Genomic DNA, 21,820 nt, shown 5'->3' on the forward strand with positions numbered 1-21,820 from the left:
ACAATGATTTTTTTCACAACTTTTTCCCTCGGAAAATGGTGGCATTCTTTGTTACCTTTGTTATTTAGTTTAGAGTCAAATTGTGTGTTTTAACTACCATAAAGATAAAAATCTCTTTCATGTTTTTACTTCCAACAGGGTTAACCTAAGAAACTGCTCAAATACAAATCCACTTAAAAATGCATGATCTCTAATTTACTAAGTATTGTAATACTGGTACACAAAAAATTATTATCAAATTTATGGTAAATTCTGAATCAATTGTGTGCGATAATCATGTAATTTTGTCATTTTACTTAGTCCAAAATGTGATTTTAATTTTGGTGATTCGGGAAAAAACCACATCATGCATGTAAAATACAAGGCTGTAAAAATGTATTTTCAGAAATATTTTGGGTCGATATTTACCATTTGTTGTGATTTTAATGTAAACTCTAGATACCTATCAGATAAAATCATCCTAATTATAGTGAACATTCAAATAAACATGGAAAATGTGTGATACTTACAGATGATGGAGTGCAAAACAATATTATAACCCTGCCTAAGAAAATGAATAAACTGACAGCATTTTATAAAAGATGCAATATTAAGCAATTGTGCTGTATTTAATGAAAACTGTTGTATTTAATTAAAAGACAAATGTAATACTTGATACTAAGTCATAATATATTTATACCTGAAACTTCCAAGGGAGGTAAGTCATCATACAACTCGGCCTGACTTTTTTGTGGTGTAAGGAGCTGGCCTGATGGTTTCCGAACTGGCTTACACTCTGCTTTCTTTGAAAGTGATCCTACATGTACAAATTTTACCATTATAACTTTTAAAGGAAATGCATGTTCACTACATCAACAATTTTATATACATAGGTGAAAGCAAACACAATAGTGTATAAATTGTTCGAACAGTATCAAAAAAAGGAAATTTAAAATGTTAATAAAATTGGTGATTACAATTTGTTCAATTTTTCTATATAATTGTCAATGCTTTAGATCCATATGAAATAATCTCAATTAAGTTTTAAAATGCATATAAAAGACATGCTACACACATATGTAGACATTTTAAGTATTGAAATGCAAATGAACTAATTTAAACTTTAACAAGTGCTTTATTCAATATCCCAGCTCTTGCTGTTTTCTTTTTCAGCCATTTTTTATGCTTTATTGATATTTCTATTGCATACACAGGTAAAATAGCAAAGAATGTATTACCTGTTAAACCCCAACAAACAAACAAACAAACCTTCTATACAGGTATGTTGTGGATTTAGAACGGATGTGAGTACTGAAGCTATACATGTTATGACAAGACATATTACAAAGGTGAGGATTTCCTCTGTAAAACATAACTTTTTATTGATATTAAAGTATTCCTCAGAATCAATGTAACATACTTCTAGTATTCATCAAAATTCATCATTCATTCAATTATCAAAGCCTACCATCCCTATGAATAGTAACATCTGAGCTATCTTTGCCTAACATCTCTTGGTTATCCATAATGCTGCCTAACAGATCAAATCCAGCAGCACCAGTGCTTGCTGCAGGTGACTGGTCAATTCTACAATCAAGTCAATTTAAAATTAATCGAAGTTCAAATTACATCCACAAAATATCAAGTGCATTTTGCAAAATAAATTTTCTATACGTATAAAAACAAAACAACCTAGTTAAATAATTATAATTACACAAATATAATACATGTATTAAAACAATGAATAATTCATATTTTGTAACAAAATACTGATATAAGTTTTTATTTGGTTTACACTTAAGCAATATGAAAGACAAATAAGCAATAAATCGCCAACTTCTAATGTTCAGTACACATCAATGTAAGAATAAGTAAGGTCCTATGATAACAAAAATATGTCAGATAAAAATAGAATTATTAACTGATACTTCACGATGTCATGATGAAAAGAAGTTTCAAAATGGCGTGAGTAGGATTTTGCTGAAATTTGAACTTAATCTGCATTTTATGGTAATAAACACTATGCAAAGTTTCCAAAAGAAATTCATTGATCTGTTTTCAAGCTACTATCAAATGAGCAACCTACTTTATAACTGGTTTTCCAACTGGTCGATGAGAAAACAATGCTAATGTAGAGTATCTTGATTTCTTGCTTGGTTTACTGGCTGATGGAATTAGATCTCCTGGTTCACTGCAATACAGTAACATAATAGTATATACACAAAGAAAAAAGGAAAAATGTTACTGAGAGTACTATTCTGTTTGCATGGTATTCATCAAGGCTTAGTTTGAAGGGACATGCATCAATTCTTTAATTGGAATCATGACTGAAAAAATAGATCTGACCACAGGAACAAACAATATTGTTACTAATTGTTTCTTTGGGTGGACAAAATTTGGACAGAAAAAAAAAACAGAAGAACAGTTTATTTTCTTAATACTCATATCAGAAACAAGATTGAGTATAGAATTGTAATAGGGATCAAAGTTCAGTTACTCTATTTCCCCAACATCTAAAGCTTACATAATAGGTAACCAGGTTTCTACACTTACTCGCAGAAGCCTATCAGTTCGTTCTTATCCCCCATAACAGACAACTGAGTAATTCCAATGTTAGATCTAGCTGTATCCACTCCTTTATCAGTGGGTACTTTCTGCAGAGGTATTGTTGTACCAGTAGGGGGTTTAGATAGCCCCAGGTTTTTGGCGATTCTAGATTTGACAGATGCTGGAGGAACAACTTCTCTTCTTACTTCTCTGCTTACCATTTTCCCCTGAAGTATAAACAACATATTCAGCTAAATAATTGAGTTAAAGTAACAAAAAGTTTTTATTTTTTGACTGCTTTTCTTTACATATATATCAAAACTAAATCTTCCATGTACATTTAAAGAAGCAGAAACAGTAGCATAAATACTATACTATATATTTTAATAATGTTTATAATGGAAATGAGGGAGCTTATTAATTTTTGTTAATATTATTCCGATGTTCATAGCTATATGTTACCTAACAACCAATAATGTAACACATCTCAAATTATTGGTTCTAGTATGACAAGCCAAGTCACCCTAGGATCCCTGACTTACATTTCCTTAATTGAAAATGATAATTAACATGTGCAAAATGCTTCTGATACAAAATCATGAATGCCACTTTGAGGCAGGGACATAAAACCTGAAAAATTCAAATTACCACAAGTTTCTTGATTTGTGCCTTTCTCTTGCTGGTTTTGGTTACTTTCTTTCTCTTTCTTCTTCTCTTCTTCTTCCCTTTCCCTTTCCCTGGTGTCTTTTTTGCTCCTTTTGTTGTCTTTTTTCTTTTGCGTGTTTTCCTTTTTGCTTTGGGAGTTTTCCTTTTGGTTGGAGTTTTCCTTAGTGCACCACTTGTGGACGGCTTAATAGATAATCAAATTGGGTTTTTACACTTGACAACCAGAATTAAAATGCATAACAGGCAGCATTTAGATATGGCTTCAGATGTTTAACCCTGAACAGTATTGGAAAGTATGAATAATTTATCAACCCTTATGGCTGCACAGACCTGTTTGGCCACCCTCATGACAGCATAGACCTGTTTGGCTGCTACTCTTGATAGAAGTAGTTCTTTCCACTATACTCGGCGTCACATAAATAACATACTGTTAAAATCTGAATAAAAATATTTTCTACGACTTTATTGACACCTACCTTCGTTTAAATTGTTTTAAATGACTTGCTCATTCGTTTAGCCAAACGGCTTCTCCCTAAACATTGAATCGTTAAATTCCAGTCAGATTTTAATTCTTGGTGCCAATATTTACATTTTAAAAAGTCGGCCATGTTTACAGTGATCGGGTTGCTAGGAGATGTTGTTTACATTTAAATGGTTTGTCAAAAAACTGAAGAACCCAGAATGCATTTCGGCGTTACTTCGGATAGCTCAGATTTATTTTACGTGAACAACGTACAATACCGAGAAGTTGATCAAGCAGACGATTGTCACCGGAGTTCGACAGGAAATTACAAACTTCGTTGGTAAACAAATCGTCCCGTAGAAACCAACATGGCGGATATTAGTATGGGATTTTCCTGTAAGGATTTGTTACGCATGATTTAAGCTAATAAGCGACTCGTTGGTACAACACGTCATGCATATATGCGAATTATCTTCATATTAAATGAAAGAGAGACAACTCTAGCGGTAAGTCCCCACAGTTTAAAAAGTAGAGCTTCAATCGAAAATGTGTTGTATGTGACATCGAGTATAATGCATTTTGCTGTCTGCTTTTAAGTTCAAATAACACAAGAAACCTCAAGATTTTACTTGATATTATAAAATGTATATCAATGTCATCTATGCGTTTAAAGACTAGATGCTTTCGTTGGGAAAAGAAACAAGAGGCTCCCAGGAGCCTGAATTGCTCACCTTGTTGAATTTTGCCTTTCAAAGGCAATAAATTAAACAAGAAGTTGTCCGACAATTTTGTCTCAAGAAGTCTTCGGTAGGACTATCACAAGATCTTTTCAACAATTGAAAGTTTCTTTTTATCATAGTTTTCAAGATATTGACTGAAAACTATTAAAAAAAAGTCATTTTTCCCCTTTCAAGGGCAATAACTCTTACAAGGAGTCTGAAGACTTTTGTAGTCCTAATAATAGAAAAATTCGTTGAAAAAGGGCAATAACTCCAACATGGCTTAACGGATTAAAACCAAAATTTGACCAGAGATAGATCTCATCATGCTGAACACTTAACCCGTGTCAGAATTCAGCTAAACCTAATGGTTTAGGAGATATATGTAAAAAACTACTGCCTGGCCCCTATGTTTTATTTTTAGTAACGGCGGCCATGTTTTTTGACAAATCAAAAATCCCCACACCAGTTCCATGCAGGATACCCCAAGGAATATTCATACCAAGTTTCGTTCTAATTAGTCAAGTAGTTTCAGAGGAGAAGAGTTTTGTATAATTGTTAACGAAAACTATGGACGATGGACGCCAAGTGATGGCAATAGCTCACATGGTGAGCTAAAAAGTCAAATGTGAAGCAAAATGGCAGACAAAGATAATGCAGACTATATTCAATTATTTTTTGGTGAATCAGACAAAAAAGTGAATTTTTGGGGATTTGATGTGGATGAAATAAAGAATAATTTAGTTGTTCTTCGAGAAATTGAATTTGATCAGGCTAGAAATGATGCAGAAATTTCTTTATAAGACACAGTAATCAGATAGACCCATGTTGATAGTCCCCCAATTTGTGCCCCATTCACTAAAGATCACTGAGCTCAGGTGTGAATGTGCAACATAAAATCATTATATCTTGCTAGTTATGGATAATTTTCATACATGAATGCTTGAAACTAGGTATACACTTTGAGCCTTATAATAATAGAAAAACGAGCAGTCGCAGCCAAATATTGTATTTACTGTGCAGCATTAAAAGGGCTGATACAAATCTGAACTTAAACCGGAATTAAATCTTTGACAATTGTTAATAAATAAAACTTCAAATTTGAAATTTTATGTTTAAAACTTGAAAACCTAAATACACAGCTAAAAAACAAATCTTCAAACCTTTGGACCTCAATGTGGACCAACATGGAAAAGAGAATCCAAAATATTAAAACAAAAAAAAACTCTATATACACTATAAGGTTTTGTGTTGAAATCAGACAAATTTAATTTTTGATCATAGTTGGGACAATTTAAAAATCAGACTCCAAATCTAACATCTATATACACAATAGGATTCAGCTTTAGAATTCAACACTTCAAATAAAACCAAATTCATTATGGTCAAGAAAAAAGACACTTATGGAAGGTAGTTAAAAATGTTTTTGCCACAGTTAATTACCAGAGTGTCCATGCAAAAACTAGGCAGTGGGTTGCATATAACAGATTTTGTTTTCAAAAAAGTTTCATCCATTTCATATCACAAATGCAACACTTCTTAAAGTTGAATGTTGGTTTTAATTAACTCCAATGGTTAAAGAAAAATAATACACAGAAAGCAATGAAATTCGTTGAAAAATGAAGATAACTCTTTATTTTCCTGCAAAATTTGGTTGTTTTTATTTACCTTTAACATCGTTTTCTGAGCCATCCATTGTCGTTTTAAAAACATCTATTCACTATTAGACATACATAAGATAGAAACATTACATTGCAACAAAACATTCAGTGGGATCAAATTTATCCTGTGCCAACCAGATCATAGGATTTGCCTGATTTTTACTTAGACAGCATCTTAATATAAGAAAATCTCTCATTTTCATTCTACCCATTCAAAAGGAAATTTAACTAATAAGTTAAAAAAAAAACATAAAATTTGATTTTAACTGACAAACAATCTATATTCATATCACTTTTGATTAGAATCTTTACTTTCTTACAGACTTACTGTAATATATAAATCAATATGTAAACTATTTAACATTACATGGAGATATTACCTGGGTATTTATTTCTGCCTGAGGCTGTGAATTATCTTCATCGTCATCAGAGAGAAGGATAGTTCTACGTCTTGTAACCCTTGCCTCTCTATCAGCTCTACGAAGACGTAGTTCAATAATTTGCTCCCTAACTCTCTCAGATGCCCGAGTTCTGGCAATAAGTCTTCTCTGAGGGCGGAGTGATGGCAGTGATTCAGCATTTTCAGAAATAATTTCTGCTATTTCTTCATCATCATCTACAGTCACTGCTTCTACAAATAAAGAATCAACTCTCAAATCTGGAAATGGTTCAAAGCAATGGACACAAATCTATGTAAGCACAGAATAAAGTATAAATTACATTAATTTTTTTTTCCATCAAAAATAAAATCAAACCTTTACCAAATGCCCTTGGGAAAGCAAGCTGGGCCTGATTTCATAAAAAAAATCTCAAATTGAGATTTTCCTAAAATCCTTATCAGCTCAAATTTTGACGGATCAAATTGTTTGAAATTGAAGATGTTTTATATACCAGCCCCTGCTGACCTCTGAAGGTATTTACTGTTTCAGAATTACGTTATATGCTGGTGTATTTTATTGTTGCATTTCACCATATGTATGTTTTACGACATGGTGTTGTAAATAAAATTACCCTTTGCATCCAGCAATATTTATTTACCGTCACACACATTACATTTTAATGTTTCTGATTCATCTTTTGAAACCTAAGAACAAAATTTAATTACTGTACGCAGATCTACATGAAATGTACCTTGAGGTCACCTTTCTACTTTCAATTGATGAGAATTAGAAAAAAGGTCTTTAAAAATGTGTAATACCAGTAATATAAATCATGTACATCCACATATGCCAAACCTTCCAATAAAATTTACTTTTGATGTATAATAAATAGAAAGTTTTTAAGACCTTTCACGCCTTAACATTCTAGCAGCAGCCAAAGAAGGTCTTTAAAAAACAAGAAAGACTCCATAGTCATTCTAAATGCACATGTGACATGATACACCTATCCGCCATCTTTCAGTTTAAAGTCCTATTTCTCACTGGCAATTAAGTGGGATACAAAGCACAACATGATACAACCGCAGTCAGTTCAGCACTGTTAAACACGGGTAAGTGTGGACACACTTAGACAAAGGAAATGACAGTTCATTATGGACACATCAATTGGTTTAGATTCAATATTGCACAACATTTTGAAATTGAATTTAAAGTTCTGCTTTCAGGATCACTTTGTATCCAATTATCTCAAATATGGTTAATGATGGAGTAAATTTGCTAGCATACTTCTTAAACCCCTTTTAAAGAAGAACAATTGAGAAATAAACCTTCTTTGTCAATCTTAAATAAACACCTATTTTACCCTTTTGGCCCCTTATTTTGAAGAACGGTAGCGGACAGTCATCCCGTTGTGAATAGCAGGTTTCCTCTAGCACCAAGTAACAATATATCAAAATTTCATGTCATTCGATTAAAAACAACTTAAGTTTTCAAATGGAAACAAAATGATTAACAACAATGCTGACGGTATCATAACATAATACCAACCAATTTTTTTGTGGGTAAATAAAAGACAACAATAAAACAAGAGAACATCATCCCAAGCAAACAAAGAATGTATTAGTTAATAAAATCCCTAGAAATGATTTTTGAGTTTTTGTAGGACACAAGGATAGCAAGACAGATGAAGGGACTGACAGTCATACATCAAAATATTATCTATCACAAATGAGAGGCAGAAAAACCTAGAATACCAAAAAGGCTATTGCAAAATGTTCTTAAAAATTACATGTTATACAATGAAAACTTTCCAAACTGAACACGTTTAAGACTGAATGATTTGTTTAGTTAAGACTGGTGTTTAGTTATACAGGTTCAACATTTACTGATAATAAAGGATTTCAAAAATATATCTGGGTTAGACTCATTTGTGATTTAATTAAGATTTGGTTTTGACATATTTCACTGTATTTCAAAATATCACATTTAAGGTAAAAACTGCTTTTTTTTTTTTTTACTAAAAAACAAAAGTGATATTCTCTATATAACTCCATTTGATAACAAGGAATATTGGTTAAATATAGTTGAAAATAATGCTTCTCATGATGTACCGTATATACTTGCGTGTAAGTCAGACTGATTTTTGTTGGCTGCATCTCTAACATTTCTTAATGAGTGTAACTGTTTGTTTTGGTAACTTCAATAACATTGAAATAAATAATAAAAAGCCAGACTGGAGTTGTTTTTACAGTAATAAGTACTTAAATTCTTGACAACCCATCAATTTTTTATTCATTCTAGTTTTGGAACAACCAGTTACCAAAATTAATATCATAAATATTGGGAACAACATAGAATAAAACAGAAAATTAATGATACTCTGACATCTCATTTTAGACGATATTTCAGTAAGTTAAAGTTTTATCTTAAAAAAAAGAGAAATTCATAAAAAAGAGTGTCATAACTAACTAAAATATTGACTACTTTTGTTACAAATAGTGGTATGTTATTGGGTCATGTTTCTAGTACACCTATGGGTTTTTAGCTATAAATATGTAAACAGGTAAAAACCAATATACAAAATGAATGAGTAGGAAATACAAATAAAATAATAAAAGGCCAGAATTGTGGAAAATAAAGACTAAACAGTAAATATTATTTTACTGCATCATATTTTAGCTGTAAAAGGTAGAAGATGAAGACAGTCTTCCTAAAACTGACATTTACAAGTTAAGAGCCTCAATTTCTCATGGACAGCCTCTAAACATTGAGGTAAACTACGCTGGTCTGGCTGTTCAATGTTGGGTATCACACTCATGTCAATTATCAAGCTGAAAATTTTAGTTCACAAGATAGGACTCATCTATAAGTCAGAACCCTTTCCAGCAGTTAAAAATTTAGTCTAAAAAATCCAACTTATAGGCGAGTATATACGGTAATTTCAAGTTAATACATTGATACTGTCACTGAAATATATTTTATTATTTTAAAGTTAGATATGCTACATCATATAAAGTTGGTTGGTGGTAGTAAAACTTGAAATAATACACAACCGAAGGAAATTCAACAATAAGAATATAACTGGAGGGAATAAAATGAACAAATCAAACTTGTTTCCAACACAACTCACCAAACCTAATAAACTCTCTAGGGTCTACTTTCTGAAATACTGAACAAAAAAGAAAAGAAAGAAAGGACAGTTCATATTAAAATAAAGTAGAAAAATGCAGAGAATGAAAGTTTCAAAAAACATGAATAAGATGAAATCAAGCTCAGATTTTATTACTACAGAAAACATAATTATTGAAGAAATAAGTGCATTAGTATAAATCCTACACATAGGAATAAACAATTTGTCTCCTGTTCAGTGCTTTGTTCTTTGGTAGCATGATAATAAAATACCGATGAACTACAATACTGATAGATTTCAGTTGACACACTTCAAACTTGTCAGTCTTCAAACTGCCATCACATTTTAAGAAAAAATATTTTTTTCAATATAATATGTTTCCAGGTGTCATATTGAGTGAAAAAATTGAATATCGCAAAATATTAACTCAGGTTATTTAATTCTATCAAAACAAATGAGCCTCAGCAAGTTTGTTATGATGTTGAAATTAAATAAAGTCGGTTGATATTTTACAATATTTAAATTTCACAAGTTATAAAACCTTTTTCTCCATGTTTCCTTTGAATATTTGGCCGCTTAAATTTTTGCATCTGTCATGGCAAGAATCCTATCAATAATCCATCTATGGCATCGCCAGTTGTTATGGAAGAACAATGTAAAAAAACATCACAACCTCACTTTAACCGTTCAGATTTTATAGACTATGCAACACAATCACAACGGCAAATTTCTGATATCACCTCTTTTATTTCACAATGTCCCAACAGTCCCATGGCTTCAAAAACAGTTTTTTCTTGTTTTTCATATTTATAAACATTGATTGGATTGGTGTTTCCGGAAATCATTTAAAATGTAACAATTTTTATCTGCTTTCCATGTTCAAATATTTTCTTTTTCAGTATGTCTATATGACAGATATTGGTTTAAAACTACCATAATCTAAACTACACTATGATAAACAGAGACACATCAAGTTAGTAGATATTACCAAGGACTAAAAGTATTCATACTGTGATGAAGACAGAACCAGTGACAGGAGTAGGTATTATAACTGCCTAAAAGCATCCAACTTAATTCTAATTGTTTAACAATATTAATACCAGTTTCAGTCTGTGCACAGTCTGGACAGAACCACTCTTCCACAGGTATGTCCTGGAGCTGTGGAGTCAAACATTCACAATGATAACTGAAAGGAGAACAATGTTACAATTAAGCAACTTATTAAACAGTGTCATATGTAGGCTTCTAGATCAATGGAAAATTACATCAAGATGAACCTTAACTACTGAATTTAAACAATTTACCGATATTAAGTAAAAAATGTAATGTCTTGGAAGTAGAGGCTATGGATGCAAACTGGGTATACTTAACAGCTTTTTTATTTGTTAAACCCTAAATCTGAATTATCTACCCTAGAAGACAAGATAATAATCATCTTTCCTCATTCTAAGCCAGTGATTAAACAGGGATGACTTTACGAGGTGATTAAACAAAGCGGAAATGGGTAAAATCGGAAATAAAAGAACCGTAAAAAAAAAAAGGAATTGTAAAATCTGGATTTCAAATAGCGGAATTCCCCTAAAAAGCAGAAAAAAATCATCCCTGATTAAAAATGTGTGTCATTTTAACCCCAAGGCAGTGATTAAATTTCTGCCTGAGTTTTCCTGCCACTTTAAATTACCGAGTTTTCTACCGATTTCATGGGTAAACAGATTCTCCTCCAATGCTCCACTTTAGAGAAGAGAAATATTGTATGCCCCTTGTGACTGAGGATAATCAATATTTCTTCAAGCAAAACAACTTCTAGTGCCAGTTGAACCTTTCTATAAAATTTCATAAAAATTCATTGAGTGGTTCCTCTATAAGATAAGTGGACAGACAGACATGGGGCAGGGGGACTTCTCCAATTTTATTAAATACAATGTTTTGCAGGGCACAGCTTGATACAACCACAGATGTCAAACCCTGAACAGTTAAACAAGTTAAGACACATCATTTAAACTTGATACAGCTTTGAGATTTGAATACAATTAGATATCTGACACAGGATAAAAATTTTACCAGATTTGAAGTGATCATATTTTGGCCCCTTATTCATATACGGTTCCAGGCAAAAACATCCAAAATTAATCCAAACCTTTCTATTAGTTACACAAGTTATCATTCAGAACTCAAAAAAAAAAGAAACCAACAAAAAAACAAAAAAAAACAAAAAAACCAAAAAAAAACCACATGTTTCTAGTCCTTTTGTGGCTCCTTATCCTTACTAGGCTCAAGTCACAATCCCTACAATCAATCCCAGTCTCCCTTTTTGTGCTATGGCACTTTGAAAAACAATTTCAAAAGATTCACTCATTGCAGGATGTAACATGTACTTCTAAAGTAGATAACAATATTTAAGAATGTGTGAATTCTTTTGTAACCTCGATCTAACAAAATATATATAAGCCTATATTTTATCAAGGATTTAATCTTTTCATTTGACACAAATGTAAAAAATATTATAAAAATAATCCAGGGTTCGAAATTATTATTGGTCCGCTAGCAACATATCTAGTAAAATCAGTCACAGTCTAGCAAAATGCTTTAATGTACCAGTCTGATGGTCCAGATGAATTTTCCAGAAATGTACCTGTAATTAGTCATTTCTTAATTCGACAGGCATACTTCAAACATTCTTCAATATTAATATATCAAGGTATACCAAATAGGAATTTCTCAGCCTTTCTTGTAACACAAAGGTCAGAATTTGAAGTGCAGGAAATAACGGAGTAGTTACGAATGAAGGTACATCAAGGTAAACATGTGGTGACACTTTGAAGGGGGATCGAAACCTACTCCTCAAAAACAATCTTCCATTGAAATAAGGGAACAAAATAAAGTGTATGTCTGGACGAAGAGGCACCAAACATTTCAGAACCACTGGGTTAATGTCTACACAAGGCTTCAATAACAAGTTAATCAATGGAAAGTCTGCACCCTTTCAAGTTTTAAGATAATATTTTCTCTTGTCTTCAAAATTTGGGTTCCCATTATCTAACATTATTTCCATTCATTTATTTTGAAAATTAACTTCTAAAAAGATCCAGACCCATAGCAATAAAAACACAACAAAAATGAACAAATTGCCCCTTTTATAAAATACAAACCACCTCGTGTTATTAAGCTCAGGGTTCTATCAAGGCTATCTATGAAATCAGGTCTAGTGGCTTACTGGCAGGTGTAGGTATTTTTTTTTTTGTCTACTAGAGCTGTGGTCAACACAAATATCTAAAATAACTTCAATCTCTTTATATGAATCTGACGATAAATTTATCTGTCTATGCACCAGAATTTGACAAAAACTAACACAATAACCTATAGCTGATCCTGTAACATCCCATGGCAGATATTTCATGCACTTCAGGACTCATTGCTAAGAATATAAGTATCAGCCAAATTTAATTTGCTCATATAACAGAATTCATCAAAAAAAATATGTACATGGTGACCACAATATTCCTATTATAAGGAATTACATTACCCTTGATCACAGCCATCACATAATAGTAGTCTATCTTCCCTATCACAGCGACCACAAATCTCACAGTAAGTAGGGTCTTCATCTTCTTCATCTTCTATCTTTCTATCTTCAACCGGAATCTGAATATAATAAGCATACAATTTTCTGTTAAAAAAAATAAAACCAAATCATATAATATAAAAATCTTAAGTTGGGGAGTTTGCAATAAAATTATATTGTTATGATGTTGTATGAACTCTTTATATGAACCAAAATATAACTGAATATTGACAAAAGTAATTAAAATGAATGGGGATTGTATGGATAAAGAACAATGAAATTAATGAAACAAACTGAATGTTCAATCTTTCTGAAACTCACTTTTTTAAAGACCCTATCACCATAAGCATGTTTCGCAAGTATCAAATGGAAAACCTGTCTGTCTACAGGACACGTGTTCACATTCTGAAAAAGAAACACAATATTGACTCACTTAACAGAGATTTTACTACACTATTAATAAAGTGCCCTTCCCATAAGATTCTGAAAGAACTGAGTAATACAAAAGCAAAGAATGGGGTACATTGTATTTTGGAGAATTTTTGCATGACTTTTAAATCTGTTTAAATACCATGTCAGCATAACATAATAAAACCACAATTTTGCTGTCATATAAAAATCAATATCTAATCTAACAAAACAAATGTAACATAAATTCTTCCAGTATATTGTTAAACCAATTCACAAACTCTGCTAAACATACATTTGCCCATTCTTGAATGCATTCCAAACAAAAGCAGTGATCACATGATTCTGGTGTTCCAATATCTTGATCACGGAATTTATTCAGACAAATAGGACAACTTTCTCCTCCTTCTCCATCATCATCACTGGTTACCAAGGTTACATCTTGGCTGTCTTCAGCATCATCATCATCAGTTACCCACTCTGAAAACACAATAGGTTCTTTTTTTTTATTATTAATAGCTGTGCCTACTGAGCAGCTGTGTTATTATCAACATGGATATAATATGATTTTAATCCTTTTTATATGTTGATTCTCAGTCTTTCCCAAAAAGCCTGCAGGGTTCAAATAAGGGGTGGTTTGAGGTCTGGAACTCTCAATATCTGACAGAGGACCTTTAGAATTTGAAATGACAAATATGATTTTAAAACACATATTCCAGGAAAATATTTGACTGCTTTTGATAAAATACATCCAGAACATGCACTTAAAATGCATATATCCAGGTTCAATGTCTTTTTGGAATTTTTAGAGGCAGTGTTCTAGGATTCCCGTTTCCTGTTACCAGTAGCAAGCTATTTTCCGCCAGGGAAAAGTGTAATTTCAAGAATAACCAACTCGTGGTTAAGTAAAATTGCCAAATGAAACTTTTAATACATTTGTGAATGGTACAATTCAGTTATATTCTGCGAAAAACCATACAATACTTTATACTTGCAATAATAAATTAGAGCACCTCAGCCGCTGAAAGAAGTGTACATATTGGCAGGGAACTAGCCAATTACAATTTATTAGGAATAAAATGCTTCACAGGGCTTATTACAAATGCAGACATTGGGGCAAGTATGGACACATTTTAAAGCAACTTGAGCCAATTTCATCATAGACCTGCTTGATTTTACAAAGTCTCGGTCTGTAGGTCTACTGCTAATTTCTTTCACTGCAGTCTTGGTCTATATGTCTATGTAAAATAATAAAAAAGAAGCATTTAAGCAACTCTTTCTTTTCATTAAATGAATACCATGAGGTTCAGTATCTGAGGAAATGTAATGAATATTCAAGAATGTTGCTACCAAATTTCCAAAATCATCACTACTTAAAATGAATAGTATTTCTTTTAACTATTAAAAAAAAAATTTTGGGAAATATACTGCACTGTTGAAATTACAGGAAATTTGAAAAATAAGACTGCAGTGTTGGACACTCATTTTGTACAATCAATGGTAATTCCATGATTTGTTTTATAATTTGTTAACGTAAGTGGTTCTACACATTTTAGATCTGTTAAATTGAAAGTATTTGTCAAATTAATAGAAATAAATCTTTAAAAAATATTGGCTGTTCATAAAATAGTGGTAGATCCAATTGGGATTCATTTTATAATTGTCAATTATCATTGATAACCCATATCAGCTTTTTTACCTGTCATAAAACACATCCTTACCTATATAGACAGCAATTAACAACTTTTGTGAGATTTATGAGTCTTATAGTCAAAGAAATGAGATTGAAATATAAATTTAAGGGTTTTAATTCTGAGTTTTATATGTTATTTTAACAAAATCTGGTTTTGCGATAAATTTGACCTGAAAAAAACAAAAACAAAAAAATGTTAGCGGAACAAATAGTCAAAATCATGTAAGTTGGCAGGTATGCAAACCAAACCAACTTTGAACAGGTTATCAAAAAGAAGAAAAAAAGTTTGAGAACAAATAAGATTTGACACCTTCATCCTCTCCCAATTCATCATCATCCCCTTCTTCTTCATCTCCACTTTCATCTCCATCTTCATCATCATCTTCCTCATCATCAGTTTCTTCTTCATCTTCATCATCCTTGCCAAGCTCGTCTTCATCTTGACGTGGAGGTGAAAATTCTTTTACATTCTCAAAGGCATCCATATTTCCCTACAAGACATAAAATGTTTTGAATGTATAGAATTCAGCTGTGTTAGTACAACTCAAAATCTTAAAAAGTTAAGGTAAAATAACCATTTTGCACACTCTGAGCTATTTCAATTAGTTCAAATCCTTAAAAGAAATTGTTTCAATTTTTTTGGCATCCTACCCTCAACAGGAATAACTTTGATAATCTGTTATTGTACAAATCAAATGAAGCAGAGTTAGAAATAGTGGCCTGCCCGTTAGCCAGAGACTGGCTATTTTTTGGCAGGGCTGGCTAATTTTAGCAAAAATCTATATAGCCATATAGTAAATATAATGAAAAATTCTCAGGACTGGCTAGAATTTGAGTGAGTTTCCTACTCTGAATTAAGTAGGAAAATGTTTCTCAATTATGCAAGATTGCAACTGTTGATTAATTCATCCTGATAGTCCTGGAAAACCATGCATACATGAAAATTTATACAAGCAATTTTAATCTCATATTTGGCATACCTCATGGGATTTTGTAAGTATATTTTAAATTTTTTTCTTCTTTGATGTTTCATCGGCATGTATAAGAGTTGACCTTAGCACATTTTCAACCACGCTGGTCACACTTATACACATCGATGGAACATAAAAAATGAAACATTCAATTCCAGTGATTGTTTCTTTTATTCTATTCATATTTTATTTTAGATATATGTAGAAAATAGGCAATATGCAGTGATCAATAAAAGTTTGTTTGTTTGTTTGTTTGTTGGGGTTTAACGTCCGAGCAGCAATATTTCAGCTATATTCAGACGATGAACATTGATGATAAAATGAACATGAAATGATGATGAAATGAAAAAGGGGTCGACAAATTTAGATTGCCACTGGAAATAGAGAGAGGTGGGTAGGGTCGGGCAATTTAGCCTCCTGTGGCGGAGCCCTATGGTTCCTACTCCGGGAGAATACCACAGTAGGGTTCTTTAATGTGCGAGGAACGTGGCATCTTTCCCAACATGGTGCACCAATATGGTTTGCGGTCAGGTTTTCCAGCATGTAACACGCCAAGGGTACCCCATTCCACCACCTGGGGCACACATCCCAGTTGGGCAGAGCACACTAGCCCTGGCTAAGGTTCTGAGCACTATTTAGTCGCCTTTTACGACAAGCTTAGCGCTGCTGCAGGCCTATTCTTTTAACACCAGGACCTGCACGGGGGATCAATAAAAGTAGTCTACTTAATATTGTTGGGGTGTCTTAGATAAATAGTTTGAAGATGTGTTTTATCAATCAATGAAACATCAGATGTAAAGCTCTCTCTCCAAAAAGATTAGCATATTTTAATGATATGCACAATTGGAACAACATGTAAATGGATGCTAATTAGATTTGAATGTATGATCTTCTAGAGAGCACAAACTGTGGGACAGGGTGTAGCACAATGTATGATCTTCTAGAGAGCACAAACTGTGGGATAGCATGTAGCACAACGTATGATCTTCTAGGCAGCCCAAACTGTGGGACAGCGTGTAGCACAATGTATGATCTTCTAGGCAGCACTAACTGTGGGACAGCGTGTAGCAGAATGTTTGATCTTCTAGAGAGCACAAACTGTGGGACAACGTGCAGCACAATGCAAAGAAAATTCCGGACATCAAAGGCATACACCTTTTCTTAAAATTATTTACACAAAAAAGTAAGAATGTAAGAATCTATGGCACCCTAACATAGTATTCAGTCAGATTATCCTAATTTTCCCAGAGATAATGTTGGATGAATGTTACCGTCTGTAGGTCTTAAAACTGAGCCTTGATGGTGATTTTTTATGATTGTTTCCTATTCTATGAAGAAGAAAAAAATTAAATAGAATCTTTTAAAAACTTGGGAAAAGAATGGTAACTGTTACATTCAACTTAATTAAAAATAATTAAGGTCTGAGTACGGATCATAGAACTTTATTATCTAAATCCATAAAATAACATTTTAAATTTCTTGTCAAATATCTCCCTTTCAGGGCTCAAGCTACTTGAGAAAAACAGGGAGAAGTGACTTCTCTTTCAGAGAGACAGTAGGGAGAAGTGAACGCAGTCACGCATCATTTACTAATGCTTTTTAAAATTATGTGTTTATATTACTTACATGCACACAATGTAAGCCAGCATTTTCATTTATTCATTTTCGTTTATTGATATAAATATTAATTTTTCTTTAAGCTACATATGTAAGTAACTAAATATTTTGGACAAAATGAAATTAACCTGCTGACTGAATGATTGACTGAATCATATATTCATGAAATTGAATTTCTAATCTACACTACACTCAACGACCTTTGTTTCTCTAACACTCAAGTTCGACCTGAGGGAAACTCTGTGTTACACCAACATTTTGAGTGTTTACCACCCAGATTTGACCTAGCCAACACCGTCCGTTCGTATATTGCAATAATAATGAAGCATACCGGGGAATTCATTGCAAGATATGATGTATATTGTGTTTCTGTTTCTCCAGTAATTCGGAGCAGTTAAGATAAGAAAAATTAAGTCCTGTCATCAGTGTTCTAAGATTTTTCAGAAATTGAGGTTTACTTGGGAAAAATTAATTTAAAATCAACTTTCCCACAGCCAATGACTGCTTTATTAACAAAACAAATCCTTACAGCATATGACGTTTCCAACTTACCACGGGAAAGTGTAACTAAGTACCTATCTTTCCCTAACCCAAATTTCACTTGTCCCAGGTAACGGTAAACAGGAATCCTAGAACACTGGTCATTAAAAATTCGGCATCATCTTTATTTTATATATTTTGTACATATTTATCATTTGTTGATGTGTTGTTTTTTTTCATTTACAGCTATGATGAGTGGGAGATATCATGTAGAAATACATGTATCACGTCATGTTTTGATTAAGTAATAATGAAATCTTTTGAAACTTTAATTTTGCATTAGTTAATTGATAATTATTATTTATAAATATAAATAAAATACTTTGGAAATATTGATTTTTGTAATTTGATTCGAGTGATGGACTTGTAAAAATAGTCTGGTGACAATTTTAGTTTCAGATAAGTTTTAATAATTGAATGACTTTTCTAGAAATAAAAGAAACTAATTACAGATCCCGAGATAATGTGTACAGCCCGTTGTTTTCGACCGCTAAAATGCTTGAAGTTAAGTCTGAGAAATTTCTTATTTAAACTACGTTTCAAATACAACCTACATATATCTTTATTTCAATAATAAGTTTTGTTAAATGGTTTTGAAAATTTTTTGAAATTTAAATGAACACAATATTTACAATGTCTGGTCATCACATGGACTACAATTAATTATAATTACTCAAAACAGGACAGTTATGAAGTATTACATCGTAAAAAAAGACATTTATCATTGATACATATGTACATACTATGTATCAATGATAAATGTCTATTTTTCACGATTTTCATGTTATATTTGTCAATCTTTCATACCATGTGCTAATCATCTCAACCGCTGTTTTATTGTACCAACGCCTTGGATTAAAGCTGGACAAATCAACTAGATCTAGTATCAATTTTGGTGATTGGACTAAGAATTTTCACGTCCTTAATGAATTTTGGAGATCAGTGACCTGGGAGCTCGGGTACTAACATTCATATTGTCGTAGAAGATCAATGAGATTAACTTCACCGTGCTGGGTGATTTTTCGCCAAGGTTGGTGGTTCTCCGTACACAATTAACAATTGGAATATACAATGTCCCAGCTGGGTGGGTGAAACACTCACATTTCACCCTGAAAACATCCATCTGACACTGTGTTTCACTGACTAAAACGGATTTATAACTCCGACTTGAGTGTTAGAGGAACACAAGTCGCTGAGTGTAGTGTATACCTCTACCCCTTACCAAATTTATTACAGCAATATTAATATGTGATTGAGCAAAGCAAAGCTTCTTGCATTGCATTGTCCTTTTGATTTTGTCTTTTTTAGCAGCACTAGAATAGAAACTTTCAGACAGTGACATTCTGTTGGAATTTTCATTTTGTTCACTTTTTTCCCTGATCCCACTAATTCCATAATGATTTCTTGTTCAAAATATCCAGTCTCTTGATATAAGCTGATCAAGAGTATCAATAATCATGTAAAAAATTTATTAGACTGAAACTTTATTGAAACATATTGTAGCGGTCGGTACGAACTCGTCTCTTCCTAAAAGGATGCCATTTTTGTTTGAATTATCGGAAAAGAGATAACATGTTGTGATATCTTAACAGTATTGTGTGTAACATAGCAGTTGGTAAAGAGAAATAAACAAAAAGTTGAATCAAATGTTTAAAAGAATTATAGAGCCATTTTTTTCCTCATTGTGAATAGGCTCATATTCAGACCTTAATTACAACAGTGCCATCAAGACATTTTAATCAGATCACAAATTGACTTATGATACTACCAATGGGTATTTAAAAGGGTTTTTATGAATCATAGGGTTAGTTGCTCAGCCAGGCCCAACTGCCTTCGAAAAACAGCAACAGTTTATGTCAGAAACCTTAATATTCACTGTGTATACAAATAAAAATTTTAATCGGTGAAAAGTTTCAATGGTGCCCTGATGTTTATGAAAATAAAGTAATCAATATTACCCATAATTCTTAGGTACTTAAAAATTGCAAAAAGAATCGATAAAAAAGAAGAATCTAAACAAAACAATTTGAAATAATGAATAAAACGAAACAAAAATAAAATAAAATGATACAAATTGAAACAGAATGAAATGAACACAAATGAAATAAAAGAAATCTTTTAAGATGTTTTGCAGTTTAAGAAAACCATAATGTTTACCTATGCAGGACAATTCAATCCTGACATTTCAGACCATGACATCCAAAAATTCCTAAGGAATGCCGGACATTTTGGTGCATAGACATTTCAGACCATGACAATTAGAATAATGCTTTAGGACAATTAAAACTGAACAACATATAAAATTTACCATATTGGAAGGTTATAAGTATAATATAACAAATCAGAACTGACAAAAATTAAGAAAGATGTTTTTAATTAATGATTCTTCGGGAGCATTAAAAGGTTTCACCTTCTAAATATTAGTAATAAAAGAGAAGTAGAATCTTAGTAAGCTAATGCTGAAGCCATAATAAAGTCTATTGATAAGCATGTATAGACAAGTGACAATGTGAATAAGTTTTGTTAATGGCGCACTGTATACACAATAGGTTATGTATTTAAACAAATATGGATTCTTAGCTGTACATAGAAGCTTATTTGTAGTGCCACATAAACATTTTAAAAATAGTAATTTTGCAGATCTCCACCATACGAGTTGTAGCTAGAGAATAGGATACTCACTACATTATTGGCATGTATTGATGGGTTGAATCATTGGTAGTGTGTTTCACTCGCCTTCCTTTTAGAATTTGGTCTCATTTCATTTAAGAAGTGGTACTATGGCACTGGATACCAAGGAAATAATGCACCTCTCAGTTTTTTTTGTGAATTTAATTCTAAGAAAATACCTCAGAGTACCAGGTTAGTTCTTGTCTATTCTACGACCAGCACTGGGGCAGGGGCAATGCAACTCTTTATCACAAGCCAATGGCCCAAATATTAGGAAGTTTACTATGTATACATGAAGTATCGTATGTGACAAAGAAACAAAGGAATCAGACACAACCAAACTTCATAGGTACTGAAAAATGACAATACATAAGCCTTTTACATGAAATACTGTAATCGTAATCGATGAGGCTTTTATCTCACTGACAGTGTCAGTGACACTGTGAAGGAATAGGTCTTAAACAGTTCACGAAAAGAGGACGATTATCTATGCATCAGTAGGATTTGAATAGTATGAGCTTTCATGTATTAGAAGCAGGGAATTAATAAGGTACCTCAAACTACTGTTAATGAAATAGTTTTACTTATAGCCGCATTATTTGCAGCGACAAGTCGGCAACCATTTTTGTAAGGTGCCCGTATGTGAAAACGGAAGTGACGTCCACGGTAAACGAATTTTGACATTTTTTTGGGGGGTGAATAAATTTTCTGTTATTTGGTTGCTGATGTGAAAGTTCAATTGATCCTAGCAAACATTATGTATCTCTTTTTTTATACTGAAATCACAATGTTCTCTATTACTGCTCAAAATCATGAA

The 21,820-nt window shown here is 32.4% G+C and overlaps 1 protein-coding gene across 4 annotated transcripts in view; it reads right to left on the minus strand.

The window, feature by feature from the left end:
- Positions 1 to 21,652, minus strand: part of LOC148609126 (uncharacterized) — a 30,854-nt gene extending 9,202 nt beyond the window's left edge. The window contains exons 1-13 of one of the 4 annotated variants that reach the window (XM_088540800.1): positions 21,558 to 21,651; positions 15,516 to 15,696; positions 13,808 to 13,992; positions 13,426 to 13,509; positions 13,066 to 13,184; positions 10,643 to 10,728; positions 9,543 to 9,581; positions 6,416 to 6,666; positions 3,175 to 3,375; positions 2,533 to 2,753; positions 2,066 to 2,170; positions 1,448 to 1,566; positions 680 to 796 (exon numbers count right to left, since the gene is read on the minus strand). In XM_088540800.1, coding sequence (XP_088396926.1) covers positions 680 to 796; positions 1,448 to 1,566; positions 2,066 to 2,170; positions 2,533 to 2,753; positions 3,175 to 3,375; positions 6,416 to 6,666; positions 9,543 to 9,581; positions 10,643 to 10,728; positions 13,066 to 13,184; positions 13,426 to 13,509; positions 13,808 to 13,992; positions 15,516 to 15,690 — 1,702 coding nt within the window. In that variant the 5' untranslated portion in view covers positions 15,691 to 15,696; positions 21,558 to 21,651. Of the gene's footprint in view, positions 1 to 679; positions 797 to 1,447; positions 1,567 to 2,065; positions 2,171 to 2,532; positions 2,754 to 3,174; positions 3,376 to 6,415; positions 6,667 to 9,542; positions 9,582 to 10,642; positions 10,729 to 13,065; positions 13,185 to 13,425; positions 13,510 to 13,807; positions 14,011 to 15,515; positions 15,697 to 21,557 lie in introns of all 4 variants that reach the window. The other 3 variants (XM_088540799.1, XM_088540802.1, XM_088540801.1) reach the window with 3 other exon arrangements.
- Between the last annotated feature and the right edge of the window lie 168 nt (positions 21,653 to 21,820).

The sequence above is a fragment of the Perna viridis genome, chromosome 8, assembly GCF_037379345.1.
Source record: "Perna viridis isolate PV_CMFRI_1.1 ecotype Kerala chromosome 8, ASM3737934v1, whole genome shotgun sequence".
Taxonomy (NCBI): domain Eukaryota; kingdom Metazoa; phylum Mollusca; class Bivalvia; order Mytilida; family Mytilidae; genus Perna; species Perna viridis.